This window comes from Haemorhous mexicanus, chromosome 3 (assembly GCF_027477595.1).
Source record: "Haemorhous mexicanus isolate bHaeMex1 chromosome 3, bHaeMex1.pri, whole genome shotgun sequence".
Classification (NCBI taxonomy): Eukaryota; Metazoa; Chordata; class Aves; order Passeriformes; family Fringillidae; genus Haemorhous; species Haemorhous mexicanus.
The window spans coordinates 46,573,495-46,601,296 of NC_082343.1; the positions used below are offsets into that span (position 1 = coordinate 46,573,495).

At 36.1% G+C, this 27,802-nt stretch overlaps 1 protein-coding gene across 2 annotated transcripts in view; it reads right to left on the bottom strand.

The window, feature by feature from the left end:
- Positions 1-1,576: 1,576 nt before the first annotated feature.
- ERO1B (endoplasmic reticulum oxidoreductase 1 beta) overlaps positions 1,577-27,802 on the bottom strand; it is a 29,110-nt gene continuing 2,884 nt past the window's right edge. For both annotated transcript variants that reach the window (XM_059841651.1, XM_059841650.1), the window contains exons 2-16: positions 25,946-26,065; positions 22,777-22,860; positions 22,326-22,367; positions 18,155-18,237; positions 16,251-16,324; positions 13,563-13,683; positions 13,426-13,472; positions 12,344-12,355; positions 11,482-11,508; positions 9,971-10,063; positions 9,570-9,816; positions 8,713-8,782; positions 7,483-7,569; positions 5,918-6,051; positions 1,577-5,266 (exon numbers count right to left, since the gene is read on the bottom strand). In XM_059841651.1, the coding sequence (XP_059697634.1) occupies positions 5,206-5,266; positions 5,918-6,051; positions 7,483-7,569; positions 8,713-8,782; positions 9,570-9,816; positions 9,971-10,063; positions 11,482-11,508; positions 12,344-12,355; positions 13,426-13,472; positions 13,563-13,683; positions 16,251-16,324; positions 18,155-18,237; positions 22,326-22,367; positions 22,777-22,860; positions 25,946-26,065 (1,302 nt within the window). In that variant the 3' untranslated portion in view covers positions 1,577-5,205. The remainder of the gene's footprint in view (positions 5,267-5,917; positions 6,052-7,482; positions 7,570-8,712; positions 8,783-9,569; positions 9,817-9,970; positions 10,064-11,481; positions 11,509-12,343; positions 12,356-13,425; positions 13,473-13,562; positions 13,684-16,250; positions 16,325-18,154; positions 18,238-22,325; positions 22,368-22,776; positions 22,861-25,945; positions 26,066-27,802) is intronic.

Here is a 27,802-nt window from a genome sequence, read left to right on the forward strand (position 1 = left end):
AGCCAGAAAAGCTGTGCTTCAGCCTTTTATCTTCAGGGATAAATGTAGTGAGCTCTGAGGGGGTAATGGTGGATAAATACTGTCCCAGGTTGTGACATTGTAGAGAGTAAGCCTAAAAGTAATTATTACTAATCTAAGGCAAACAGGAACCCTGACTCTGCTTCAGGTCTTTTTATTATGCCCAGTTCTCAGCAGTGAAGAACTCTGCATCCCCAGCATCTCTTTGTCCTTAGAATCTGTGTGGAACAAATACTGTAACTCAATCCACATTTTTCCAGGAGAAAGATATACTACTTCCAGTAATCTTTACTTCAATAAAAGTATTCCATTTTGAGGTGTACTACAGCATCAACAAATGGTGGACAGGCCTCACATTTTCGTCATGCTCGACTTCAGGAAGCACAAGTAGTTGTGCACAATTCTTGGGCACATTTCACAGAGGATATACAGGGTAAAAAAAGAAGGGATGGGGAGTAGATGTTATCAGATCTGCTTGAAAGCCAAAGGCAGAGCAGTGCCATACTCCCACATCAAGACTTCCACAGCATCTTTGGGTTTTGGGGTCTTTGTAGGAAAGTCAAAGCATGAGCCTTGCCTACAGCAGAAGTAAACTATTTGCCCTCCCAAAGCTTACATTGCATTCTTCACATATATTCAGTGAAGAAAAAAAGCCAATTAAACTATCAGTCAGATTAAAAGAAGTAACCCACGGCTGGGAGAAGAACTGAAATTTTATTAAACCCTTTGGAGTTCTACAATCATGTTTGTACAAAACTGCCTGAAGACCCAGTGCAAGAGAAGTCTGCAGGAATTACATTTTTCCTGTCCAGCTCTAACTGCTGTGAACAAAATGAAAGAGAATTCTACACTTAGAACAAACTTCAGCCCTATGCCCAGTATGCACACAAAAAAAAGTGGAATGACAAGTGACTGTAACCAACCATAGTAATGAACTAAATACTCTGAAACACAGATTTGAACAACGATGTGAGAGGTAAGATCTTAAATTTAATTTATCATCACCTGTGTAACAGGCATTTACTCACCTAAGCTGGGGATGAAATATGTCTATCAAATTTTCAGTAAATAATTTGTTAAAAATGCATACATGGAAGGAAAAAGAGAATTATTTTCCTTTCAGGGAAATAATTCAACATGAAGTCCACCACTGGATGAACAAACCAAAAAAAATTCACAAAACTGATTTTACAAGCTATTCTGAGAAAGGGACAGAACAGACTTAATTTCTAAATAAGCCTTTTTGTATCTTAAAACAATTGGACTTAAGCAGGGGCAATATTTGGCAATATCCATACAGAAACATATAGTAATTCTACAATGGATTCCTGATGTACAGACACACCACAGTGCAATGTCAACAGCAAGAAATATCCAGGTTACCTTCATCTTTTGAATGAAATTTAAGTGAGTGAAAATCTGCTCATAATTTGAATCTTACATGACTATTACAAAAGGAATTTATGTAATAGCTACCAAGTGTCACTGAAAGGTAAATGAAAAGCAAAAAATATATTTTCAAATGAAACACCAAAAAATTACGTCCACAAAAAGAAGGTGTAGCAGAAAATACTTTAATTTGCATTTTGTAGATTCAAACATAGCAAAGATTCAGAAGTGTTTAGATCTCAATAAGCAGTTCCAACATTGATTCTGATTTTAATAAATATTACATTTTAATAGGATAGCTATATGGAGAAATTGTAAAGTGATGAATTGCTGATTGCTACTTTATAAACATGAGCATCAAGATTATTTACAACATATTACAGGTCATTTCCCAGAAAAGCACAAAACAAGGTCAGATAAAGGCAACCCAACCATCAAACACAACTCAAGAAAATGTGGCACAGTGTATTTCATGCACATACAATGACAGCACAGATCATCAGCTGAAAACTAGGAAAACACTTATTATTCCAGCTTACACAAGTCTCTACATTTCATTGTTTTAAATTTATATTCTGACCTACCTTCTCAGGCACTGAACAACAAGTTACTGAGTAACAGTGCCCTACTTTTTACCTATGTAGTTTGCACCAAGTCTTTTTTCACCATTTCACACAAGTCTTCATGACTTGGGAACAATTAAACACTTTTGTCTTTGTCTTGTCACTACCTCTGGGATTACAATCATTGTGTCATTTGTACAAGAAAATGTACTGCTACTCTGAAATGAATGGCAGACAGTGTTGACAAGCTGATCTCCAACAGGGAGCTGGAATTTAAAATAGTTTACAGGTCGTGGACGGTGTAACTAACCTTATTCTTAGTATAAAAAAAGAGCTGTAAATTTTTAAAATTTAATTTAACATATAAAGAACTAGGTCATCCAACTCACACAGCAAAACTTCATAGGCAGCAGAGTCACAGAATGTACATCAAATACAGTAAAAAAGATGGTGACAGGAAAATTGTTTCAACTAGATTTGTTACAGGAAAAATCTTATGTCCTATCTCTACAATGACAGTGAAGTGAAATGCCTTCCATATTTGATCATCAAGAGATATGTACCTTCAGGTGCAACAGAACTTACACACACAATTTGCTGTTCAGTTGCATTCCTGTGTTCCCATGACACAAAGGAAAAGAAGAAAAGCTTCAACATCCCTTTATATCCTTACCCAACAGTATTTACCTTGTGCCAACGAGGGCTGCAAGGACCAGGTGTCCAGGATCTGCACGCCTGAATCTCTCACCTGTCCCATGAGCAAGTGCATGATTCTGCTTCAGTGTCTGTTGATTTTAGCCAGGCACAGGTGGAAAAAGAAAAAAAATAGCAAGTTGCATTCCCAGGAGGAGGCTGGAAGCAATTCATTTTCCCCACACAGCAAGGGGAAAAAAGGAAGAAATGTTTCTGAGACTTAGGTCCTTCCTGGGGCAGCGCAGTCATACAGTTTTTTTATTTTAACTAGAAAATCCTGCCTATTTCAGGCACTATAATATATAACAACACAGATAAATCCAAGTTATAGGGCACTCCTCACAGAAGTGAGCCTACAGTTCTAGCCCTTGCAGTTCTAGTCTATCCAAAAGGCAAAGAATTAACAGCCAATTAAAAATTACACTCTTTCAATATATACAATTACTCAGAAGATTTGGATACTTTGTGTAACTCATCTACCAAACACAGCTGTTCACATCTGAGCTACTTACCTAGATTCCCACTTCAATTTAATAGAGAAAAATAAACTCTGAGGGTGCAAATGCAGAGCTTGGAAGAGGCCAGATGAATCCACCTAGAAACCTGCTGCTCCTCTGCCTAACTAGAAAACAAAAGCCTGCAATGACTTGCTCAGACACACGTGCTCACAGGCCAGAGAGGCTACTAGGAAAAAACATAACATCCCCAAACTGGCATCAGCTTCCCCTAACACCATGTCCAATTACCTATAGGTTAAACAGAAACTGGGATACCAGTTCACTGCCAATTTGTGCAACTATCACCAAAACTTCTTAAGGGTGGTTTGGATTCTTTTTCTTTGTTTTTTTAATTCATTTTCTATTTTTTAAATTTCATTTAGCATATCCCAGATTGACACAAAGGGGTTAACTTCTTAAGCAACAGCATTTTTTATAAAAGCCAAGTGTCAGCAGAATAGTCTATTTCATTTCCAGTCAGGTAGAAATTTGAGGCTAGTCTGGAAACAAAGGACAGAGTGTATTCCAGCCTTCAGAAAATTTCAGCTGTAAAGGAACACAGTATGGAAGCCAATAAAATTACAATCACAATCAATTATATAAATAGGTCACTCAGTATCTAATAGGGTGAAAAATGTTTAAGAGCACTTGATTTTGTGAAGACTTGTTTTTAAAAACAAGAGATGTATCTACACTGCACCAGAACTTCCTACATTCATAACACCTAACTTCATTTTTAAACATGCTGGTTTAAAAGAAATTATTACTTCATTTTAAATTTAAACCAATATTTGGTTGCTACTAATGGTAATGCTGTTTCTGAATTCTGTTTTGACACTGGTAAGTTATCACTGACACTTGTGGACAATGATACATGAGTAATTTCTTATTTTATGAAAGTAATGTTATTAACATACCCGTTTTTTATGCTGAATATCCTTTAAAAGAAGATACAGTATGGGTTTGCATAGATAAGAGTAAGTGGCATTAAATGTCAGTATGATTATGAAGTTTAAAAAGCATCTTTTTTAAAAGTGACTACAAAAGCAAGTTATTTTTACACTGACCTTTTAACATAGCACTCAAACATAACTCATAAAGAGCAAATTTATTTCCATGGCTCAAAGACCAAGTGTGCTATTTTAACAAGTAAGACACTAAAAAGACAACTTTTGGAAACTGAACTTATGATTACAATCTCGAAAATTAATATGGAGTAAACAGAAATTTGATTGACTGAGGTTTGTCAGCTAGCAGCACTCCACTAACCATCTCCCCCTGTCCTAACCTCTACCTCCAAGTAAATGCAGGTAAGGGGCTGCAGCAAGGGGCTACAGAAAAGTCACTTTCAACTCTGCTGCATCAGAGACAGGGTAGTAATTAAAAAAAAAAAAGTGCTGAAAAGCACAAGACAAGGGTAAAAAAATTGATATCATCATGATGCAAAGAAGCCCAGCATGAAAAAAAAATTCTGCTCAGTAAATTTGCTATTTTTAAATAAATTTCATTATTACAGTAAGAAGCTAAAACTCAGCAAGAGTCCTAGTTCCTTTTTGTGGTTAGTTTTTTTGTTGTTATTTTTTCTTTGTTTGTTTGGAGGTTTCCCCCCCTTCCTTTTGGCAGTCAGAACTAACATACCAAATCATCAGAATACACTTAAGTTCAGTAAATGGGGAGACACAAGGAGTGATCCCCCCCTTCCCAGACAGGCCAAGTCAGGGTGGAGGTACCTATGTTTTCATATAAAACAGCTGTCTCAGAAAGACAAGGAAATAAGAAAATTTATGAAGTTTCAGTACAACAGAACTGTGAGCAGAAAACCTACAAAATAAACAGATCAGCATAATTTACACATTTAAAAACTATATATTTCATTCATAAATATATTTTCTAATTAATAACCATTCCCAGTTTAAACATAAATATTCAAGTTGGGATTTGATTTAACTTTTTATCAGTTCATGTGAGTCCTGTAAGGATCAGTTCCTTCTGCTCAATGCAGTCATGTAAATGATCTTCACTACTGGGCTGTGCAAAGACCTTCATTACCTAGTTTGTTGTAATAAAACTTTAAAATTCTGCAACTCTTTTATACTTGTGGAAAGCCTGTAAAATAAAAAACATCAAAGTGTTACCAATTCAGAAGTACAAATTATCACATTTATTTTCCTTTAGATTTTTCCTCAGACAAAATTCTGTCCTCAAAAGGTCTATTGACTCTCCATTTTACATTAACACAATATATGACAGGGGTTGAAGTTTATATATATGTTTAATCATCCCAGCTTCATTAAACTTCTAAAAATCCCTAACCACAGGTAGTAAATTTTATTACATTCTTTTATCAGATTGTTTAAATAGATTGTTTAAACAGGAACAGATTGTTATATTCAAGATCTGAAGAACTAACATAATGAGCAAAGCATGCCATATATAAACTTCTTTTAAAGCTGTTAAAATGTTTCATCATTTGAAGGAGATAAATTTGATTAATTTTTTTAAACTGTAAGAGACTTAAGTTTCATCTTGCAGAAGGTAGATTTATGAGACTTGAGACAGAGAGGATGAATTACATCCAAACACAGAATGAAGACTAAGACTAATACTCAGTTTGAAGGCATTAAGTTTATCAATATTACTGGTAGTAATTCAGCCTTTCAGAACCTATAGCTATGTGTACAATACTTCTTTCCACAAAAACTGAGTATTGACACTGAAGTTTTATATTTTTCTACTATTACATTTACAACATTTTACCTTCCAAAGGCATTTACAAGAGCTACTATTTCTTGCCGTGTGAGCTGAAAACCTTTTGATGGGCTATTCTCAGGAAGGCTCTGTATTTCTTTCTCAGAAAACAAGATCTTCAGAGCAGTTCCTAAGCCTTGAGTCTGTAAGAAAAGTTCAATGTTTTAACATCAGTAAAATCATTCCTTCAATTACTCATAAAACCATAAAAAAAAAGATAAAAAAACACTAATCTAGGTAAACTTTAGTACCAATTCTTATATACTGACACTCAACCCAAGTAACTGTAAAAAACCCAGGGCACTAATGCAAATGCATGACAGCAATTGTGTACCAGGTTCAGTCACTTATTTAGGAGCATTTGTTTCCTCAAGTATACTTGCTCTTCTCCCTTGTATTTTTAATCTCTTCTTTTCCCATCTCTTTTCTTCTTGGTTATGCCTATGAAAATATGTCCATTACAACACTTCTAGCTCCCTCCTGCCCCTCACTTATAGATGCCCCAACTCCTGCAGGAGCACATCTCCCCTTTCCCTTTGAAGTCAAAGTTTTTTTTTTTTTTATGACATTTCACAACACATGTGCTTTTTCCATCTTCAATTCTAGTGGCAAACAATGCAGTTTCAATTTCAACCCCTAATTTCTATGCAGGAGTAGAACAGAAGTAGCTTTTCTTATTTTCACTTTTAGTTGGGCTACATAAGCAACAACTGGATTTTGACAAGAAGTTGTTGAAGCTGGCTGCAAGAATTTCATAGGTCAGGAAAGTTGGCCTTCTTTAGTTCTTAGTGAGGAGGAACAACAGCAATAGATGAGAAGCATCAACTAGGACAGGATAAGCAGAACGCCAGAAATTCAGCAGAGACCAAGAAATTTTTGATGTTACAAACTCTATGAAAACTGCACTCTGATAAGTTTAATGTAATACAGTGGTATAGTACAACAGGCACTCCAAAATAGCTTTTCTCAGTCTGGACTTAACATTAGTCTCGAGGTTTAAAATACTGTTGTCAGTAAAATAAAAATAGTAGGAGCCAAGAAAATGAAACTGGCTTTTGACTTTCAGCTTTACTGTGCAACTTTGCATTCATTTGCTTCCCTCTACATATACTGTGAAAATCTGAATTACTTCTTTTTCTTACAGCTCAATTTGTGGAGTTAAATATCACACTGGATTCCCTAACAAGCAAGTGCTGTGTTTAAAGGAAGGTTTCCCATAAGTGATTCTACAAGGCTCTTCTGATCACTGAATACAGGTAAGATATTGACTGTTAGTAAAATCTCACCATGAAGCATCTGCTTTAAAAGTAACTCTTTTAGAACACAAACTCTACCTTTGAGTAAACTACACAGCTGTTGACTAAACAAAATAAACAAATTGAAAAAAAAATTAAAATGTTTAACGGTAAACTAAACATCAATCTATTTTTAATATATAGGTAAGGATACCAAGGACCAACCATGTGCAGAAAGCCTGAATGCTAAGGTAAGAGGTATCCTGCCAAAATGAAATAGATGCTTATCTTGGGACCTGCTCCTGCCAGAACACACAGGCCTGTACAAAGGAACTGTACCTGCAGCTTGCCCCACAGCCTGCATTTGTCACATCCAACACAGTCCATTATGCGGGAGATATTCTTGAAATGCAATCTGAATTCTTCCTATCAGTTAAAAACAAAATAAAAAAGCTTAAGCAAATGTACATCTTAGCTTTGCAAAAACAGAATGTTAATGAATGTAGTACCATTAGAAAATCAATTCTCTAACTAAAACTGAACAAAAACATTGCTTTATGTAGTCAGGCCATAACAAACATCCATGTAAACCCAGAATCTGGTTTCCAAGCCACTTCTAACAGTTAATTCTTTAAAAAATCCCCCAAAGATACAGAACATGCAGGGTAATGCCTGGATTCTATACACTGATTTCCTACCAATTTTCTCCAAATTTTCTAAGTACTGTATCTGTGCCCCTGACCAGTTTTCTTCCGTTATTCAAATCCGTTTTGAACAAATGACCTTTTCGACAAACGAGATACAATTCACAAAAAATATTTCCTGTTCAAAACTGTGGGTAGATTGTTGCTGTGCAACTTCAGACAGAGCAGGAGCAAGCACAGTGCAGAGCTAAATAAGCTGATCTCAATTTTTTAAGGTCCAAAAAACACTGGCTGGGCTGATAAAACACTGCCACTTTTCTAATAGCATTTTTTTGTAATGCTGATGACATTCCAAACCACTACTGAAATAAGTGTTTTTAGTGTTAATAAATATTAAACCAGAACTTCATTACCAACTATGGAATTGCAATTTACACCAGTGGCATGTTAACACCGGAAGCTGATGGGTAGGTACAGCATTTCCATTAGGTTCCCATGTCTAGGAACTATGTTTTCTAATGTTAAGTATCATATTTATGAGACTATACTGTATATTGTGTTCTATTATATAAGTCATCATTTTGTAAAGCAAACATGACTGGGTGGGTTCTTTTTATCCAGATAATTATGAAACAGTTACTCTACTTAAAAATAAGCACCACTGCATTTACTGGTAATACTCATGTGCCCCACCACAGTCCTGATGCCAGACTCAAGGCACAAAGCCAGAGATTTTGGTCTTCTTGGATCAGGACAGCATCTTACCATAAAGTTGATTAAAAGGCCTCATATACAGCTCTAGAAAAGGCAGGGATAAAACCTTACTCTCAGCAGTGTGTTGGTGATAGGCAGAAGGGCTTTCCAAAGTAACACAGCCTAACTCCAAAATAAGTATTTTGGATGTCATTCAGAAAACTAGCTTTACCTTTAGTGACTTGGCTCCTTTTTTATCTCCAGCAAACATGGACTTCTCATCAAAGTGCATATGGAAGGACCTAATAAAGACAAAATGCAATCAAAACAAATGCTGGCATGAACTACAGTGTTCAATTAAGCTTGGTAAGCAGCTGATGCCATCAGTGTAAGATATTTTTCAGAGTTCCTAGTCCTTGCAGATTAGGCCTTAAAAAAATACTCAGTGGTATTGGTTTTACTGTGCAATCACTGTAACTTGCAATCTGTTCTTCAGAGTTTTGTTCAAATTCATACTGAAACTGGCTTAATGTTTGCCTTACGACTGATCATTGCCTGGCTACATCTCAATCACCTAGCAAGACCATGATTAGGGACAGCAATGAAATCCCACAACACGTTACCAATCACAAAAACTAGCAAAAAGGAGAGCAAAGAAACTGAATTTAAGAACATTATGGAATAAATAGAAGGAAGAGGGGATGGCCAAACTACCAGAGGTTAAGTCTGTGATGAAAGCTGCATTACTCAAAAAGACTGTATGTACTACTTTCCTTTTCAAAATAAATCATGGGCATCTTATACGGAAGAATCAGAAAAAGCAACACACAGGAAGTAGCCCAGGGTGTTGAGTTGTTTGGGGTTTTTTGAGTGCTTTTTGTTTGCTTTTAAAGATTGGTATACTCAAACCTCAAAACTCTTAATCTGTCCAATCAAAAGTACAAATTCCCCTTGATCTCACCCATTACTTAAATTTTATTTCTTCATTCCACTCTCCTTCCTGTCCTATCCTATCAAGGAGTCACCTATTCTCATTTCCAAATATAACTGAAAATTTCAAACTGCTGATAAAAACCCCTCATGCCTTACTTGGTGTCCCTGAAGATATCTAGTAGGAGAGCTTTAGATTCAGCATCCTCGTGGCCATTGCCGGTGTAAAGGTCGACAACAGCCCGCTCAAAGTACGGAGCCACCTTTGACAAGGCCCGCAGCTCTATCAGATACAAGAAATACAAGTTCTTGAGCCTCCTTGGTCCTTCTCCTTTCGTTTCAGCAGGGTCAAAGCGGCGAGTGAACTCTTTCACATTTGGTCCCCAGCGGGGCTTCCCCCACGTTTCTACACAGAGAAAGAAAACGAGGGGCAGAAGTAGTAAAAGAGACACATTTAGAACATAAAATCAACTAAATGCACCCCAACAATTTTCAGAAAAAAACAAAAGACATACTACAGATATTGTAGAATTCCATTCAGCAATTTTACCTAGACGTACCTTCAAGAAGATAATTTGCACACAGATGCAAGTTGATGCTAGCATGGAGTCCAGAAATGAGTTTATAAAACACTCTCTTCTCAAGGCACAGACCTGTCCAGGAAAAATGACAGATACCAAACTAAATACTGGAAATAATTCATTAAAATGAATATACCCTGACATTTTAATGATGCAAGTCTGCATTGTTGACTTTCAAGAATTACAATTACAGCACTTGAATATTGTTAATAAGCTTTTATAGCCATCATAGGAAAAGCTTACCTCCTATTTTTTATATAAGTAATACTATTAATGACATTTGACATTTCTTGCTTGCTATTTTAGTGTTCTAGTAAACACAGTCAAATAAGGATCTGTTCAATTGGCACAAATAAATTGCTACACAAAAATGAGATGCCACATCGTCTGAGCAATAAATTTAAATTGATGTTGAATTTTGACAGTCTGGAAATCAGAAATATACTGTGACCCATCTTAATTACGATTAGAGTAACCACTGAGTTAGAGGAGTGGCCCTAAAGAAAAACACCAAAAGGCCCAGAAAACCTTACAGCACTGGAAAACAGCAAAAAATACCTCTTTATAGCTGCACTGCAAAGTCACAGAAGATTTAAATGCACAGGACAAAACCTTGAAAAATATGACTTGATGAATATCGATTTCAACAGCATAAATATAAATACAGTTGCATTGAGATGTGAGAATACAATTTATATGCAGAAATTACTTATAATTCCAATTAGAACCAAAGTTAGGGACTACACTTGAAATTTAAGAGTTTGTTCCTCTCAAAAATATGTTTGGGCAACTTTCCTACCATTCCAGTCTCCACAAATGGAAGCAGGAAGAGCTGATGGTGAAGGCTACCTGTGAGGCTGACATGTGTCCTCACTCAGACATTACATTTTAAAGGCATGTACATTTATATGCTTTCCTACAATACCACCAGACAAGTAAAGGCTTAGGAAAGGCAGAATGAACTAATTTTAAAATTAAATACATTTGACTCACTTAACTTTCTGCACACCTCCGAAATGGGATTTTGATTGCTACTACTGCAATAATAATTCCCATTTCAACAGGAATAAAAAGAAAACTGCTTTGCCTTCTGAACACACAGACTTAGATTATAAACTGGGAACAGAGCCACCAAAATCTTTAATGTTCTTTAAAGCTGTTTCCAAATAATGATGCTTAGTAATATTACTACTAATAATGCCTCTGCTTAAATGCCTAAAATAACCAGAAAATTCAAAGTATCTGGCATTGAAGTGAATTCCCTCTTTATGAAAGATAAAACACTTAAATGTTTAAGGAGTATGCTGTCTAAATAAATGAGAAGATTTTTATAGACCCTCAAGGTAAGAGGTATTTAAACAAGATTTGAAAGCTCTGCACAATTTATGAAAAAGCCTACACTATGAAAAATATTTGAGGAGATGAAAAAAGTGTTAGAGTGCTCCTTCTAGTGAATATAACACTACAATAACTCATCCAAGAGCCTTTACCTTCTAGCCATGTGTAGAACGATTCTCCTGTAAATACAAAGTACATAGTTAAATGAAGAATATTCATTTTCAACACTACAGCATCTTTATATTACTACGCACACAACATCAGCTGCCATCTAATTTACCACAAAGTTAAATAATTTAGCTATTAAAATGAGAATAGGCACTGAAACAGCTAACTTGGAGGTTGGTTTAAATCTGTTGGGGACAGAATGGGAGAAATACAAGAATGAGCATGCCTAAGCTACTGGTCAGGGCATTCAGCAGTGTATGGAAGCACAAGTTTCATTATTTGCACTGCTGGTGAAAGACATGATGGCAGAGTGCAATTCTGACAGCCTTCACCTTAATCTGCCTAAAGGTTTCCTTCAGACTCAGATCTTTTGCCCAAGAGCTTTCAGTTGGCTGAAAAATCTTTAAGTCTGCCTCACTGTAGGCAGATCAAATACTTTCTCCCCAGTCTCTCCCAATCTTCCCAAAATCAAGGGCATTCAAGAAAACACACAAGAAATTGTCCCTCTTCTTTTAAGGGATCTGACATCAGTATGAATGGGGTTCTGGAAGAACTAATAACATTATTACAACACATATTTTGTTACAAGAATAAGAACCAAGAAGAGAATTGTGTCTTGCTCTTATCCACTCCTTCCCTTACTCCAAAAGAAAGTATGAGTCCATTAAAAACATTTTCTGATCAATAACCTGCATAAAAATATAACTTACCTGCTCCCTTATTCAATAACAGAAACATAACTTTCCTGCTCTCTAATTCAGTAACAGTAAAGTGAGTAAATCCTAAATCCAAAACTCTCTAATGGTTACTTCATTTCTGCAGGTCAAGGAAAATAAGATGACTTACCATCATCTCCTCCTTAGAGGGGGGAAAAAAAAAAAAGAAATGCATAATCGTTAAAAAGATAATTTCCACAGCAAAGCAGTAATGAAACACAGACTTTAAAACAAACACTCAAAGTGCAAGAAACCTTATTTAATTTATAAAAAATAGGCTACTTTCCTTCATTCCATTCTTGCTCCTCAAGACCATACAAGACTTGACACATTGTAATAATGAAAGTCACTAAGAAATTCACATCTTAGTAGCAGCTGATTCACATATTCTTGAAAGCCGTACTTGAGCTTCAGAAAAATGGATTAGAAGCCACAGTCTTTAGTTTGCATTGTTCAAGTGTTCCTTCCTGCAATTCTGATCTCTGCATTAAACAATTCTCACAATTCTTTTTATTTGTGTGTATGAGCTTTCAGTAATTATAAATATTGATATATCTTGATTTTCTAGCGGATGGTGATTTTTTTAACTGACTCTATTGTCTAATAGTTAAATTTTAAGGGAAATGGAACACACTGACAGAGGAAAGCTGATTCATTTGAAACACCAGGTTACAGTTTTCAACTTAAATCTGAAAACAAATCCCAAGTTATTAGAATACTTTTTTTTAAACAATTTTGCACATAACTGATTCTTCCTAAGTGTCCAGTCCTTCAAATAATGTAATTATTTGTACACTTGCAATACATTGCACACTATGGATGAAAAATATACAACTACATTACACCAGAATAAGTATGAACTGAAGTGACTAAATTAAATGCTTTTTGAAAAAAGAAACAAGAATACAAAAGTGCATTCAAATTGGAAAACTAGTGTGACATTTCATAAACAGTTTGAGACTTACAATTTAGTTTTCATATCAGCTTACTTGACATTAACGAGCCTAATAATCGGGATAAGATTAGGCATGTATGTGATAAAGCATCACAAGCTTTAGTCTAAATATTATAAAAGTACAGCTATCTCTACAGAGGAAATTAAAAAAGCAGAAAGCACACCTACAGACTGAAGATTGCTATCTGTGTTCCTTGTACTGCAACAGTCACTATGTTAAAAGACGTGCATTGGAAAATAAAACAGGCAAGTCCTACCCCTACTAGGCGCCAGTGGATTTAAAGGACGATAGACAGATCGAGGCCTAAAAAATAAGTTAGAAAACACAAAGATCAGTTTTTAGCTAAACTGAGGGACAAGTGAAAAAAATAGGCTTCCTCTCCCTCCCAATTACTTGAAGCAGTTTTCTTCATAAATGCTGTTCCATACTCTCCAAGCAGAAGGCCCCTTGTATCCAGTGTAACGTTCTGGATTCAGCAGCAAATCCACGTATTGTGCATCTGGAGATCTCTCATCTAAATAGGAAAAAATTTGTTACATATGCTAAGTGATCAGATTTTGTTACATATGCTAAGTGAAAAAGATTTAACCAGTCTCACAGAACTAAATATAAACAAGAAGCCTCATATAATACTATTCTGTCTTCCAGTCGGATTTTAAGTGCCATGTATGTAAAAATGCAGCAATATACACACTAAATACAAAGCTCAAAAGCACATAATCTGTTCCAAAGTCTCCTGTGTCTAATTTCTATAAAGTCTGATGATCATCTATGTGGCTTCTTTAAATCTATCATAAACACATGACATGCACTGTATTCCCTGACCCTAAGCTAAGACATAACCAGTGTTTTGTTTTAAATGGCCTCCAAATTCAGGGTTTGTCTGGCAGTATTTGGTTGAAGGGGTTGCTTTTATGAAATGAGTATACTGCATACAGTAGGTTCTTAATAAAGACAAGATCAAAGTAGCACATCTTGTAGCTGGTACATACTGTAAATTTATTAGCCAAATCCATTTTTCCTCCAAATACTCTTGTATACTGGCAGAAAACTCTGAATCACATTGCTTAACTGTACAAAACTCTCAGACTATTGCAGAACATATCTCTTGGTTACAACAAGAAGCATGTTACTTAAGCAGCTTTTGAACAAGCTATACCCTCATCTCATAAGTTCACTACAAATTTCAGGTAATTTATCTGAAGAAAATTGTGAAACAGGACTCCCTCTGCTTAAAAACACTGTAAAACCAGAAATTGTTTCAAGCTACAACCAGCAAAAAGCAGGAGGAATTCACCACTCTTTGAAATTCTAGGTCAAGACCAACTCATACTTAAACAAACCCCACATACAATACAAGCCGAAAGTCCAGAGACTTATTCATAGGAATAGGCCAAGAAGTGCCACGTAGTACTTCCTCAGATATCAAAAAAACGCCACAGAAACAGAGAGTGAAACTGCTCTAAAAAAAGAGATGATTCTGCATGAGCAGTTAAGCATTGCTTCAGCAGTAGGAGCAAAAACAAAGGACACTGATACAAGACACACAACAATGAGTGCCAAATGACAGAAAGTCAAATTACAGCTTTACTAATTCATTTGACAGTGTGGCTAACCTAAGCAGTTCCTACACTCCCTGATCACTTCGGGGTCCATTTTTCTTCTTGTTATCCACATACAACCGAATTTATGTTCTCCGCTGAGCCATGCAACAGAAAGATGGAAAGGTGACCCGGGTTACTAAGTTTTGTCAGCTAGATCAATTCCCTTATCTAGTTTATGATTAAGCCCAACAGGAAGAGAGGAGAAGAGAGCAAGGGTTTCTGCTTCCTCCCCATGACTCCCAGTAGTTATTCTCTCTCATTCTCCCTGCTCCAGATGACAAGCTCATCCAACAAGCCAGTTCATCACAACAGTGTGGGAGGTGGCAGGGAGATGTCAACTTACTTTCCCGTTATTTAGGTAAGCCTAATCAACTTACCATGCAGAAAGATGCACACCAGAGCCAGTGAAAAAAAAAAAAACAAAACTAAAAAACAAAACAAACCACACTGGAAGAGCACAGCTGGGGACAGCCTCCTTCAGTGGGGCATGATATAAGGAGAGATAGAGGTAGAATCAAGAACTATTTAAGTTAGTATTATTTCTAAAAGAAATGCTCCTCCTCTATACCTTTCACAGCTCACTATTACTTAAACATCTTTGTAGACAACTTGAAGATAGTAGAGACAACAGCAGATAATTCCACATAACAGTTCAGATCTACAGTAATGCTCATCAGCTGTTACAGAAACAGCTCATATAGAAAGCATTCAGATGAGACACAGGAGAAGAGCTGAAAGAGAAGTCCACTGCAGCTGCTACTTTCTCAGGTGACACCAAACACAAGCCTAAAGGCAGATGAAAACATCTAGCATTATGCCTTAAATATTCCTAGCATAGGAAGCTTTCTAAGGTATTTATTAAGAAGGACTTCAGTAGTCAATCCTGAAGTTGGCAATTCTCACACTTATCTGAAAGACACTCCTTTGAACTTTGAATGTTACAAGCAAATAAGGACTCACACACGCGAAGGAGAGGAAAGACACAATTTAGTATCCTAATGTTTTAACAATAAGAAAGTCCTTTCAAATAAGGATGCAGAAATCATTTGGAAATAGCAAGGCTGGAAGAGGAACAAACATGATCCAAGCATAGTAAAATAGCAACAAAACAATATAGTAGTAAGAAACAACCAGCTGCAAGCCATTTGTCTTATATTTGTGCTAGATGCAATTTTTTTGTAAGAAGCTTTTTTAAAAAGTGTTAGCCCCCTCCCATTTACCATCTTTTTTATTTACATAAATATCTCCTGTTCAATATACTAAAAGGAGGTAACAGTAAATGTGCACTGGGTAGGCTACCAAACACTCCTTGTAAAATTTTGCCCTTTGTGTGTATGATATGAGCTATCACATTTCTGTCACTTGGGACAAAATTAAAACTTCTTAAAAATGGCTATTTGTACAGAAAACATGATCTTTTGCATTTTTATGAGACAGCAAATAAAACAAACGTTCTGAAAAAGCTTAAACATTTTACCATCAAGTTCACAAAAATGATCCTGTGAATCATCGTATCTTGCCCAGTCAATGAAAGCCTCCTTACTTTGGTTACTGAGGGGGAAAAAGAAAATTTAAAACAAAATTTTTAATTAAACAAGGTAAATAAGAGCTTCTGAAAGAAATATAACCCATATATAGCTTGGAAGTGGATTCTGAGTCAGTATATCTGAAACTTGAGAATATATGGAGCTACCCCTTGCTTTACTGCAATGAGATTCAAGCAGGCATCAACTGCAATACTTTCAAAAGTCAACCTGATGTTGAGACAAAGATTTCACCTTTCTTTGAACAAACTGCAGTGGCTTCTCTTCTTCAGTAAGAGCTTGGTAAAATATGCTCATAGTACATTTTTAACACATTTCAAAGTACTGCTTTAGCAGCTGTCACTTTGAGGGTGGGGGAGGAAGGAATCACCCTATTTTCATAACCTGTACTTTCAATGAAAGCTACAATTGTTAGTGCCTTACTTTTTACTGAGAGAATAGATGTCTAAATCCCTCTTCTAAGCTAAAGTACTCTATGAATATGATTTGTCCTAAGCCATTTTAATAATAATGGCATTCTGCTCACTCTAGCATTTTCAAAGATGCACTGTACTAGAGAGACAAGTAGTTTGAAGCTCCCACACTATGAAACACAAACAGTGCCAAAACCTTCTTTCTGTGACTGTGTGCAGCACAGAACTACTGATGCCACACTACTGACAGCAAAATGTAAGCAAAGTTAAGATTAGGAACTCTGCTCCAGAGTGCCTTGAAATAACAAAAACAACATCTTCCATTTGATCGAACTAGCACCAGCTCAACACTACAAACAGAGGCAATTCTACAAGATAAACTTTTAACCTTTTGCCAAATCACAATAGGAGACTTTATACTTGGTGAGGAAATTCTCTGGTAATTACCAACAGACAAGATTTGATAACCACAAGAAAAACAACTTATAAAGGAAAACAACTCAAAACCAAGAGGATATTGCACTGCTAGATAGAGAACATGGAGGTTTTCCTGCAAAGCACAAACTCGTCCTCCACTTGTACAATCCATTACCTGCCCTCTTCCAACTTTAATTATCTATCCTACTCTCATAAAGGCATTTTCTCTAGCTCTCCATTTACAGTGTCACATTATTTTGCCTTACAGAAATGGAACAGAATTAATAATTTCTTACTTACCCTAAAACACCACACACCAGGCAGAAACGGTCATTTTTTCATGGCACAAGAAAGGGTTTCAAAATCTTTACCAGCAGAACTGCTGAAATTTGTGGGCAAAGACACCATATCCCTCCATTAACAGTGAAAAATTGATTTTTCTATTTCTGTTTTTCAAAAGTGAGGAATCCAGTAGAGTGCTATGTTTTCTAGATGCTGTTCCACAGACTGTTGTACCTCGGGGCAGCACCATCCTGAAGAATTCCTCCCACCCAACCTTGACAGTGCCATGCAATAAGCAAGATCACAGAAGTGATCCAAGTTAAAAATAACTTTACTAACAACAAAAGTAACTCAACTCCCTGATCTGGTTCACTGAATGATCAGAAATAGGCACATCAGTGCAACCCTGGGACAAAGTAGGACCAACCCCCTTAATCCAGCACAATTGTTGAGAACAAAGAATAGAGAAAAGGTGGCTTTATTTGCAAATTTCTTCTGACTCTTGGTGCTGTAAGATACCTCTTTTAAGTAGAAACAAAGCATACTTTAAACAACAAAAAAAGTCTGCTTATCATTTAATACCTTTACCTTCAGATATCCTTGCACCATTTCCTATTTACTTTCTAATGGGAAGAATGAAGAACAAAAACCACCACATCAGACAGAGAAAAAAAAATGTTCCTTGTTTTACTATGTTTGTACTGTTGATGTAAATCACAGCATACCTTAAGGTACTGTTAACTGCTCCCAGCTTGTTAGCTTGCTCACAGTCTTCCAATTCTTTGGAATTATTTGCTGCTTTTGAATACTGTAAAAAAAAAGTCATATTTAATATGCAAATGAATTACTGAAATCCTCAAGAACAGGTGTTGTGAAAGGTCTTTCTAAGTTTAGCAGTGACTTCCCTAGTATTAGAGAAAATCCTCTAATTCTAGAAGCAATATATGGTTCTGGAACATTTCTTACTTTGATTTTTTTTCACTTAACTTCATCAGGCTGATTTCACTCTGAATTTAACTGCTGCAGGGATTTCAGCTCAAGATAGCAAAATTTTGTTTTGCCTTTTCTTTAAATTGAGTTCTTTTGTTATGAAACACCCTACATGGACTGTTTCAGATACTTATTTACCATCTTTTTTTTTCAAGTATAATATGCCAAGTTTCATTTCATTTTAGCAGGTATACTCATTACTTTTGGCCATTTTCCCCTCATGTTTCCTTTAATCCAATTCATCAGCCCGCTTCAGATGTGCATGGGTCTGGAAGACAAGCTTTTTCAGCTGAACTCAAATTTTGCTTATTTTAAAGACAAAATGGAAATATATAAGCTGAACTTTGATTCTTAAGTATTTTTTAAAAAGTAATCCACTAAAATACTTACTTTTGGAACACGCCTACGGAAAACATTTGAAGAATTAAAGATTACATTCCACTATTCTATAATAATATGGTTATATAAGGAGGGAATTTAAGTCTGTCAGCTTAAAGCTCAGAAAGTTTTCTACGTTTAGGAACATAAAAAGCAGTAACAACACTGTATTAAAAGACAAACTCAATTTCCTCCTTTTGGGGGGTTTTTGGATTGGTGGGGGGGTATGTGTGTTTTTTCCAGACTAAACCTTAGGTCAATTAATAAAACAAATAAATGATAAATTTTAAAAGAAAGAGTAATTTATTTCTGTGGACAGCTTTGTGGTCAAGATGTCAGAGCCAAAGTACCACCACAATATGTATCAGAAAAAAAGAAATTTAATTAAAACTGTTCAGATGAGTAAGCAAAATGATTTGCTTTTTAAAAATGCATTTTCCTGGACCAACATGAGGAAAAACAGCAGAAGACCTAAGACACAAAGGAGATTAGAAAAAACTAAGAATTTAAATCTTGTTAGGGGCCTTGCCCATAAATATTTTCTCTAGAAAGGATTTCTCACTCAATTTTCTTGGATTTGGCAGGCATGGAACCTCATTCTTTAGCATTATATGGATGTTAAAAGGAAAAACGGGAACGAGGAATGGCCTTAACCTAGACTGAAACAGATACCGCTGATGAAATAACATACGGAGATGCTGAAGCAAACATTCTGCATGTCTAGAGTTGCAAACCAATCCCTACCCTGAAGTGAAAAAAGGTTACTGCCAAGATCAGAATGCTAAACTTAAAGTTTCTAATGAAATGAACATTCAAGTCTCAAAACATGTTTCCAGCCTTTCCTATTCTCCAGTGTTTAATAGCAACAGTTGTTGCATCAGTGCTCTGTGACCCCTGACAAGATCAGGACAGAATAGCTGTTCTTGCAACCAGGATCTCCCAAGACCAGTTACTGAAAAAAAAAACCAAAAAAAACCAAAAAAATCCAACCAGAAAAGAAGTGCAGGAAGTAAATTACAAAGTTGAATGTTGTAACCTGGAGTTACTGTATCCTGTCCCTCGCTTTAAAGATGAATACAGCTTTAATGTCTCGTCACGAAATAGGCATTCACCACACAAATGCAACAGAACTATAGAAAAGGAAATTACTGTGTGCCTCTACAGCACTATTTCAAAAGGCTTATGGTGGTGGCAAGAATTAAAAAGACATCCTATCCTCTATTGCTAAATGCACTCCTATGGGGAAGCTGTACAAGTGTAACCTTGGTCTTTGCAGTCAGATGAGCATTCAAAAGAACTGTTTTCTTCATTGTTCAGCAAACAAAAAAATCCCCCACAAAAACCTAAATAGAGCCAGAAGTTTACAAGGTCCTCTACATTAGGAGAGAAAGGCAATGGAAAACAGGACAGAAGCCACAGAAAACCTCTCCACAGGATTCTACTGTGAGTGTATCTATTCAAGAGATTGTAACTGTCATTATTAAAAAGATGCCTTTGATTATTTTCAGTTTTCCAAGACCGTCACTATCAGGATGAAAGAGAGAAACTGGACATGCAAGTGTTCTCTTTTTTTAAATCTAGTACTTAACATATAAGCCATAAGGTATAAGACTTCCCCAAACGGGAAATTAGCACAGGCTAATAGCAGAGTACTTGCACAGTCCTTGAAACAAAACATTCATACTAAAAGGAATTTGATATTTCCTTAAAAGGGATATTAAATGAGATTGTCAATTTTTAATTGCCTCTACAAAAGATCATTTAACTGAAGCATAAGAAATACCAAAATGGCATAGGTAAGATTCATGTCCATTCTGATAACAAATTCACCCAGAAAAACTGCACATATTAGTGTCTTCTACTACAGATTAAAGGTACAGAATTGCCTAACTGGTTTCAGCAACCTGCAAGGCAACTCAAAGGAAACCACTGTAGCAAATATACAGCAAATGACAGCTTCCCAAAGAATTTATCCAACATTCTTTATTGTGGTAAAAGCAAAAGGCATCCATTTTTTCACTTCCTAAATCCAATTTGATATGGTCATGTGAAATATCCAAAGAGCAGCATACTCTTTGGTTACTATTTAACAACTTATCAATGGCTCTCAAGATTAATCAATCAGGAAGCTCAAATTCAGAAAGAACCCTTTCTGAAACAGTTTCTAAAGTCTTACAGTCCCTCTCTTTAGGAGGCATTATGGCATTCCAGGAGTCATGTTCTCTACAATCAAGCTTGGAAGATAAAAGAGTCAATGAAAAAGAGAACTGGCAACACATTATTCAGCTAAAACACAAGCTCTGCTGCCCAGAGATAGTGTCAGCTTTTCAGAAAAACTACTGCTGCTTGTGCTGGAATGGCAAACAACTGACATTTAGGTCATGTCAGCGAGAAAGATTTTTCTTTGCTGATTACCAGGAACCTTTAAATGAAGAGGCAGTCTTTACTTCAGAGTGAATTAACAATGTATGTGTAAAAGAAACAAGACTTCTTCCTCTTGAGCTAAAGCTTGGACAGATTTGCCTGTTCTTTTCCAGACAGCAGCACACAAGTCATCAATTCACAATGAAGTATTCATCTCAGCTACCTCTGATAATGTTTCTTGGCATGAGATCTAAACCTAATGCCAAGAGTCCTGTTCATAAGTCCTTTACAATATGGTGAATCACACCCAGTCTGCCCTGTGAGGTAGAAAGCACTGGGGAGGATGGAGATATGATAGTTAATCAAGAGGTAAGTGTCTACAGCACAGTCAAGGCACTCAACAGGAAGATCTCTCATTTAGGCACCATTAACCCATCAACTGCTAAAATCCTCATTCTTGGGCACCATGTTTCAGATGTGTGTGATTTGTGGGTAGTTCTTCTGCTCTGACCTCTTTTCCTGGGCATATATAGCCTCTCGACTTTAGCTTTGCTAAGATCACTTGGTGATCTAGAAAGGATGGCTTGGAGAGATGCAAGCAAAACCCAACAGCACAGACAGACTGCTTAAGTTTGCACTGGCCACTTTGGCCTAAACTGTCTTTAGACTAATGACCAAATAATCTCCGGACTAATGACCTCTTGAAAATATAGCATAATAGAACTTAATGCAATCATTTGGGTTCATTTAATATTAGATGCTGTGATTACTTATGATTGTTAAAAAAGATTGCACTGCTACTGCCTCTGTGCATCTTAGCCTACAGCTTTTTAAAAGGTGGCCTGTACTCAGAAATGAAGCAACAAATCTGCATTAGGCATTCTGTGGCCATGCACTGCTGTCCCTTGTCATTCATTGATTCAGTCTGCAGTAGCTCTCCAGCAATGACAGACTCAAAATGACACAACAGTACCAGCTATGTCAGAAACACTACTACACATAAAGGCAAAAAGGTAAAGCCACATACAGGAATTGATCAGTTAACTATTTCATCAGTATGAGAAAACTGAAGTTTTATACTAAAAACACACACAGCAGTTATAAATTTAAGATTTAAAAAAAAAAAACAAACAGAAAGAGCTTCAAAAATGAAGGAGTACTTACTTTATTAGAGCTCCCAGCCTTAATTCCTACAGGTATTTTGCTCTAGAAACAAAAAATAAATCACAGCTTTTACACTGCTCATAGAAATGCTTGATTAAAATCTACAAATTAGGTATCATTCCTATAGAGGTCAAAGCAAACTTATTTTTTGAAAAATTAACTTGCTCCTTTACCTTATCCACGTTATTTGCAAAACAGTGCTAGAGCTTAGAAGAGATTTACTCTTGAAGCTATCTGCTTTCTCCATAAAATGACTAAGACCTTAAAACATTTTGGTTGTATTTCTACTTTTGAAATAGAAATTTGTCACTTTTACTTAAATTTAAGTTCTCACTAGAAAGTATTGCTAGTAGTGCCTGTATCATTAGCTAGTACTATAGTACTAGCCACTGCAAATTAGCAAATTTTTAGCCAAAACCCCTTTTTTTATTATATATTATTAGATCCATACCTCAGGACAAGGCTCTACATGACAGTCTTTGATAGAACAATGGCCATCATCAGCCCAAAATGGGCATGGTCTCTTGAGGTTGACCTAAACATACAAAACCAGAAGTTTACAATCCACACTGACATAAGGCAACTGTAGGAAAAAAGCTCTCAGTTTCAGGAAATCCTTTAAGTTTTTTTAATTAGACGACTCTCTAACTACATAAGATGAAGCTTTGTGCAGTAAAACTGTTAATGATAATGGTCTCCAGTGAATGAACACTAACACATAATATATTAAAGTATAAATTAAATCTCTCACTATCAAATTGAAATTTACTAATTTAAATAAGTGCTTGGATGATTTTGGATTTCAGAATCAAACTAAAAACAGATTATTATTTTAAAATGTTAAATATATTCCTCAGTCAAAAAACCCCTGACAAGACATTTAGCAGATGGTATGACTTCTTAGAAGTGATGACAAATATCTTCTCATTACAGCTCAAACCTTGCAAGCACAGATACAATAAAAGCTGAGATTTTAGGTTGCCTCCCCCCATTTCCTCTACTCAATGCACAAACACCATTCCTAGAAAAAAATAATGCAAAATTATTTTTTGTACTTGTTCACTCATATCTTTTCAAATAAAGCACAAAATAGTTTTACATTTTACATCACTTTCACAGTAAGGCCTATCATATAAAACTTTCACCTCCCACCAATTTCTATCAAAAAGGATCAGCTAAAATAGTTAAATTACAGCCTTCTTCAAAGCAAACTCTCACAATAAAAAAATGCTTACACACTGAGGAAGATATAAGTAACTAGGCAGGCACTGTTTTTGCACAGAGGAATGCTGTAAATAAAATTTAAAAATCTGCAGCATAAACTGCAGATTAATTCAGAAAGAACACATGAGAATCAAGATGTACTAGTCCAAGACTGACTGAAGAGCACTGAAAACCAGTACACACACAAACTGAGGTTGTATAGCACTTGTACTTTAATCAAACCAATCATGTGCTGTCTACATAAAACATCCGATCATCTTCAGGGTATGAGGTATTGAATTTCATTATTATCATTCAGAGTATTATTCAGTCCTTTCACAAATTAAAAGACATTCTTGATCGTGAGGTTTCCACAGTTGGTGTGTTTTGATGTATAAAACTAGAGACACAAATGCTTATTTCTTTCATTGGGAAGTGTTCCACTATTTAGAAACCACCTAGTACAATTTCTGCAAGACTTCATGAAGCTTTCTCTAGCCTGTAAATAAAAACTACCTCATCCATTCAGTATTGAGGTTTGAGTTATTCTATACCACCACACATCATCGCCAGGGGCAGGGAAAACTACTTTCTTCCAGGGAGAAGGGGTTCTTTCCAGTGGAGAAAATGTGGCAGAAGGAGTCGTCTGATATTGTCTATTATTGTTTTCACCTCTGTGTGAATCACTTCTTTTCTTATGCCCTCTGTCATTAGTACTGTTGCTATTACTGTTCCTTTTTTTATCTCACTGCTGTTTCCAGAAAACTGTTTTTATCTCAACCCATGATCTTTACCTTTTGTGCCTCCAATTCTCACCTCCATCATGACCTAGCATGGAGAGGAAGAGTAAAAACAGGGGAAGGAGAGTGAGTGGTGTGTGGTTTAGTGAGGAGTACCATTCCTAAACCACAACATCTACCTTCACAATTTCCACATCCATTTATGTGCTTAAAAGCACTTCCATCATTCTGCACAGGGATATCAAATGAGCCATTGCTTATTGAAGCAGGAAAGGGTGAAGAATGCTCTGACTGACTTACTCAGTTTGTTTGCTCAACACAAATTCTTCCCTGCCACCACTGGAAGTACTAAGTGAACTGTGGTGCTGGGTGGACTGCACGCAGGCCCTTGGAACTGCTATCTGTTAGGAAGATCAGTATAAAAGATGAGGCAGGATTGCAGCACACCCTTAGAGTATGATCTGCAGAACTGCTGTTGAAATGAACATTAGCTCTAAATTTGCAAGATGAAGTTACTGTTCTATGAAGTCTCATATACCTGTTGCTCCTCATCTTTGTGTACTTTGTTTTCTATCTTTCTGTTGCCTCTGGAGAATTTCATTACCACTACTACGTGATGTATTAGTACTGAAGTTGCACATATTCTGTTTCTCCTGAAAAGTGAATTTAGAACTATATCGTGTAGCAGGAGATTCAAGGTGCAGTTGAATGTACATTACACTGCTTGCTCAAGGTAGAAAAGTTAGAGTCTATTGCTTTCTTCTCCTTCTGCTCACTCATAACCCCACCTTGCCTGAGTTTAATATTTGTCCAATTCCAGATCGGCTAGATGACTTCTTACATCCTGAGGAGAAAAAACCCCAAAACCAACCAAAAAAAAAAAAAAAAAAAACAACAAAACCAAAATCAACAAAACCTTACCAACAAAACCCCATACCAAATGACAAATGGAAATACCCAAACTAAATATCTACCAGGTTAAAGAGATGCATTGGTCTAACTGAGAGGTAAAAGTAGCAGGACGCTGCTCTAGAGGAGTGTGAGCTCCTTTTTCCAGTGGCAGGCAGCCACCTGATTAGCTCAGTCAAAATGCAACTTCACTTTCAGGTTAAGCATATCTGAAAACAGAAGTATCAGGCTTCAAATCTTCATTTGCACATCAGATAGTAATACAGACAAAAAATCCTTCAAGTAATAAAAAGTGATATTACCTATTATTTGAAAAAGGAACAGTTTTACCTATTTTTCAAAAGAATAACAAACACTGAAATCAGAAATAAAACAGTAATTTATCAGAAAAGTAAATCATGCCAATATTTCCATTTCATATTACACACATTTCTTAGAAGATAAGCACTTCACGCTGTCATAAAATTGCTAAAATATGATCCTTTTCCAGCGCCTTTTGAAAAGACACTATCTTTAAAATTACCACTTATCGACAGAATGAAAGCAATCATGATTCACTGTCACTGACTCCAGGATCAACACAGCAAACAAGACTCATTACCAACATAATATCAACTGTCAGGGGCTGAAAACCTGCTTCAACCAAATTAAAGAGCTTTGGGCTTCTAATAGGCAGCCTAACACTGGCAGGTTGACTTGATATGCAATCCTTCCTATATTTTCTGCATTTTATTCAAATTATTCAGGAAAATACCATTCTAAGTGTACCTTGTAATATCTGAAGTAGTCACGTTCTTGCAGTTTCTGTATTTTGGGAAAGATCTTGAAAGTATTGAAGTCATCAATGCTTTCAATGTCACATAAACAATCATCTAGGACTCCTGTGAGCTATTGAAAAAATACATAAACATTTATTTTAATATAGAAATTGAATATTAAGTGCAGAAAAATCTTTTAAAGAGAAAAAGATGGTAATTGAAAGAAATACTAGCGAAATGCAGTTCCACAGCAAATATTTCTCATCACAAAACACTCTGTAACACACCTTAAAAAGTAAAACTGTAGCACTTTGAGCTTAAACCCATCTTCAAATGCATTGCTAAATCAATGTTAGCAAGATTAACAATTTAATGCCTGAAATTTGTTGAGACTTTCAGCATATAGAATTTTTGAAGAACGAGCAACAAGATTTTCCAAATTACAAATACACGGTATATTAGCAAAGTTGCATATCAACTGTTCTTGTACCAAATGCTCACAAGTCAAATTGCCTAAAAAAATCCTACAATCACACACTGTCATCTTATTTTCATATTTCTTCTCCAAGTGTGAAAACACACCATCTAGTTTCCTTAGAGGCATGGGGAAAGGACTGTAGGTTCTTCTGCACCCAAGAAGTTTGCAATTTCACAAATAAATTCAACAAATAAATACAAGGAAAACCAGGCACAAGGATCTATATTTCAATGCTGTGAATCTATCATAAAACTGAGTATGACTTTTCCAGGCCTGGCCTCATCCCTCTTCTTGTGCCAGGACAGCAAGCTGTACTGCTACTGCACTAAGTTAGGACCACCTCTAGGAAAAGTAGCACACACTACAAGTGCAGGAGTTCTACTGCCAACACAGAAAGGGAAGGCAGGACTGTGCATGTAGCAGACAGGGCAGCTCCAACTAACGTTGCAGACTAGGCTACGGAAACACTCTTGCTGAGACCCTGGCAATGTCTTATTGAAAGGTGGAAATACTGAAAGTGTGATTCTATGAACAGTTATATAATAAATTTCAATAAATCTAAACTAACTCTCTTAGGCATAGCTTCTTAAACTACTACAAACATGTCTGAAGGCTTCAGACAAGTTTAAAAGGGAATGGAACCAAGCACTGGTGGTTACTGCTTCTGTTCTTCATTGACATCCATTATGGCCTAGAAATTATTTAAAATAGAAATGCCCACACATCTTATATCTTGCATGGGATTAGAAGAACTTCTAACTATTGAAATGCTGTGTGGAAAAGAAGACAAAAAACATTTTATGCCTTTTTTCCTTCCACAGATTCCGCACAGATGAGATTATGAAATCATCTAATCTGTTTTATGCATGATAAATCACTCCTGTACTTTACAGAACAGATACCCTTATATAACCAAGCTTGATGTAAAAGAGCCACTACAAAACAAATTGTAGGCTTATGCTCCTTTATAAAGCATAAAGGAGGCCTGGAAAATGGATTTCCCCCAACTTTCTCTGAGAATAAAGAGGTGAGGATATGGCAATAAAGCAGTTGAGTGGAAAATTCACTTTATGTAGATCCTACTTTTCCTGAGGCACTAAATAGGCTGTCAGAATTCTGTAGAGCAGATATGGCAATGAAGTAAAGCTAATTTAAGGAAAGATACTTTAAACAATTTTTTTTTCCTGCTGTTATGCTTGCCTTGTTAATCAAACCTGGGCAAACAACTGTCAAAGAGCCAATGTGTAATTACAGGTTTTTCACAGTCCACATGACTGCCAACTTCAAAGTCAGAAGAAAAAGCTTGTTATTAATGATGCTTACTGGAAGAAAACCCCCATGCACTTTAGCCTACATTAATTTCATTTAAAACTTGAAATTTTCTGATTG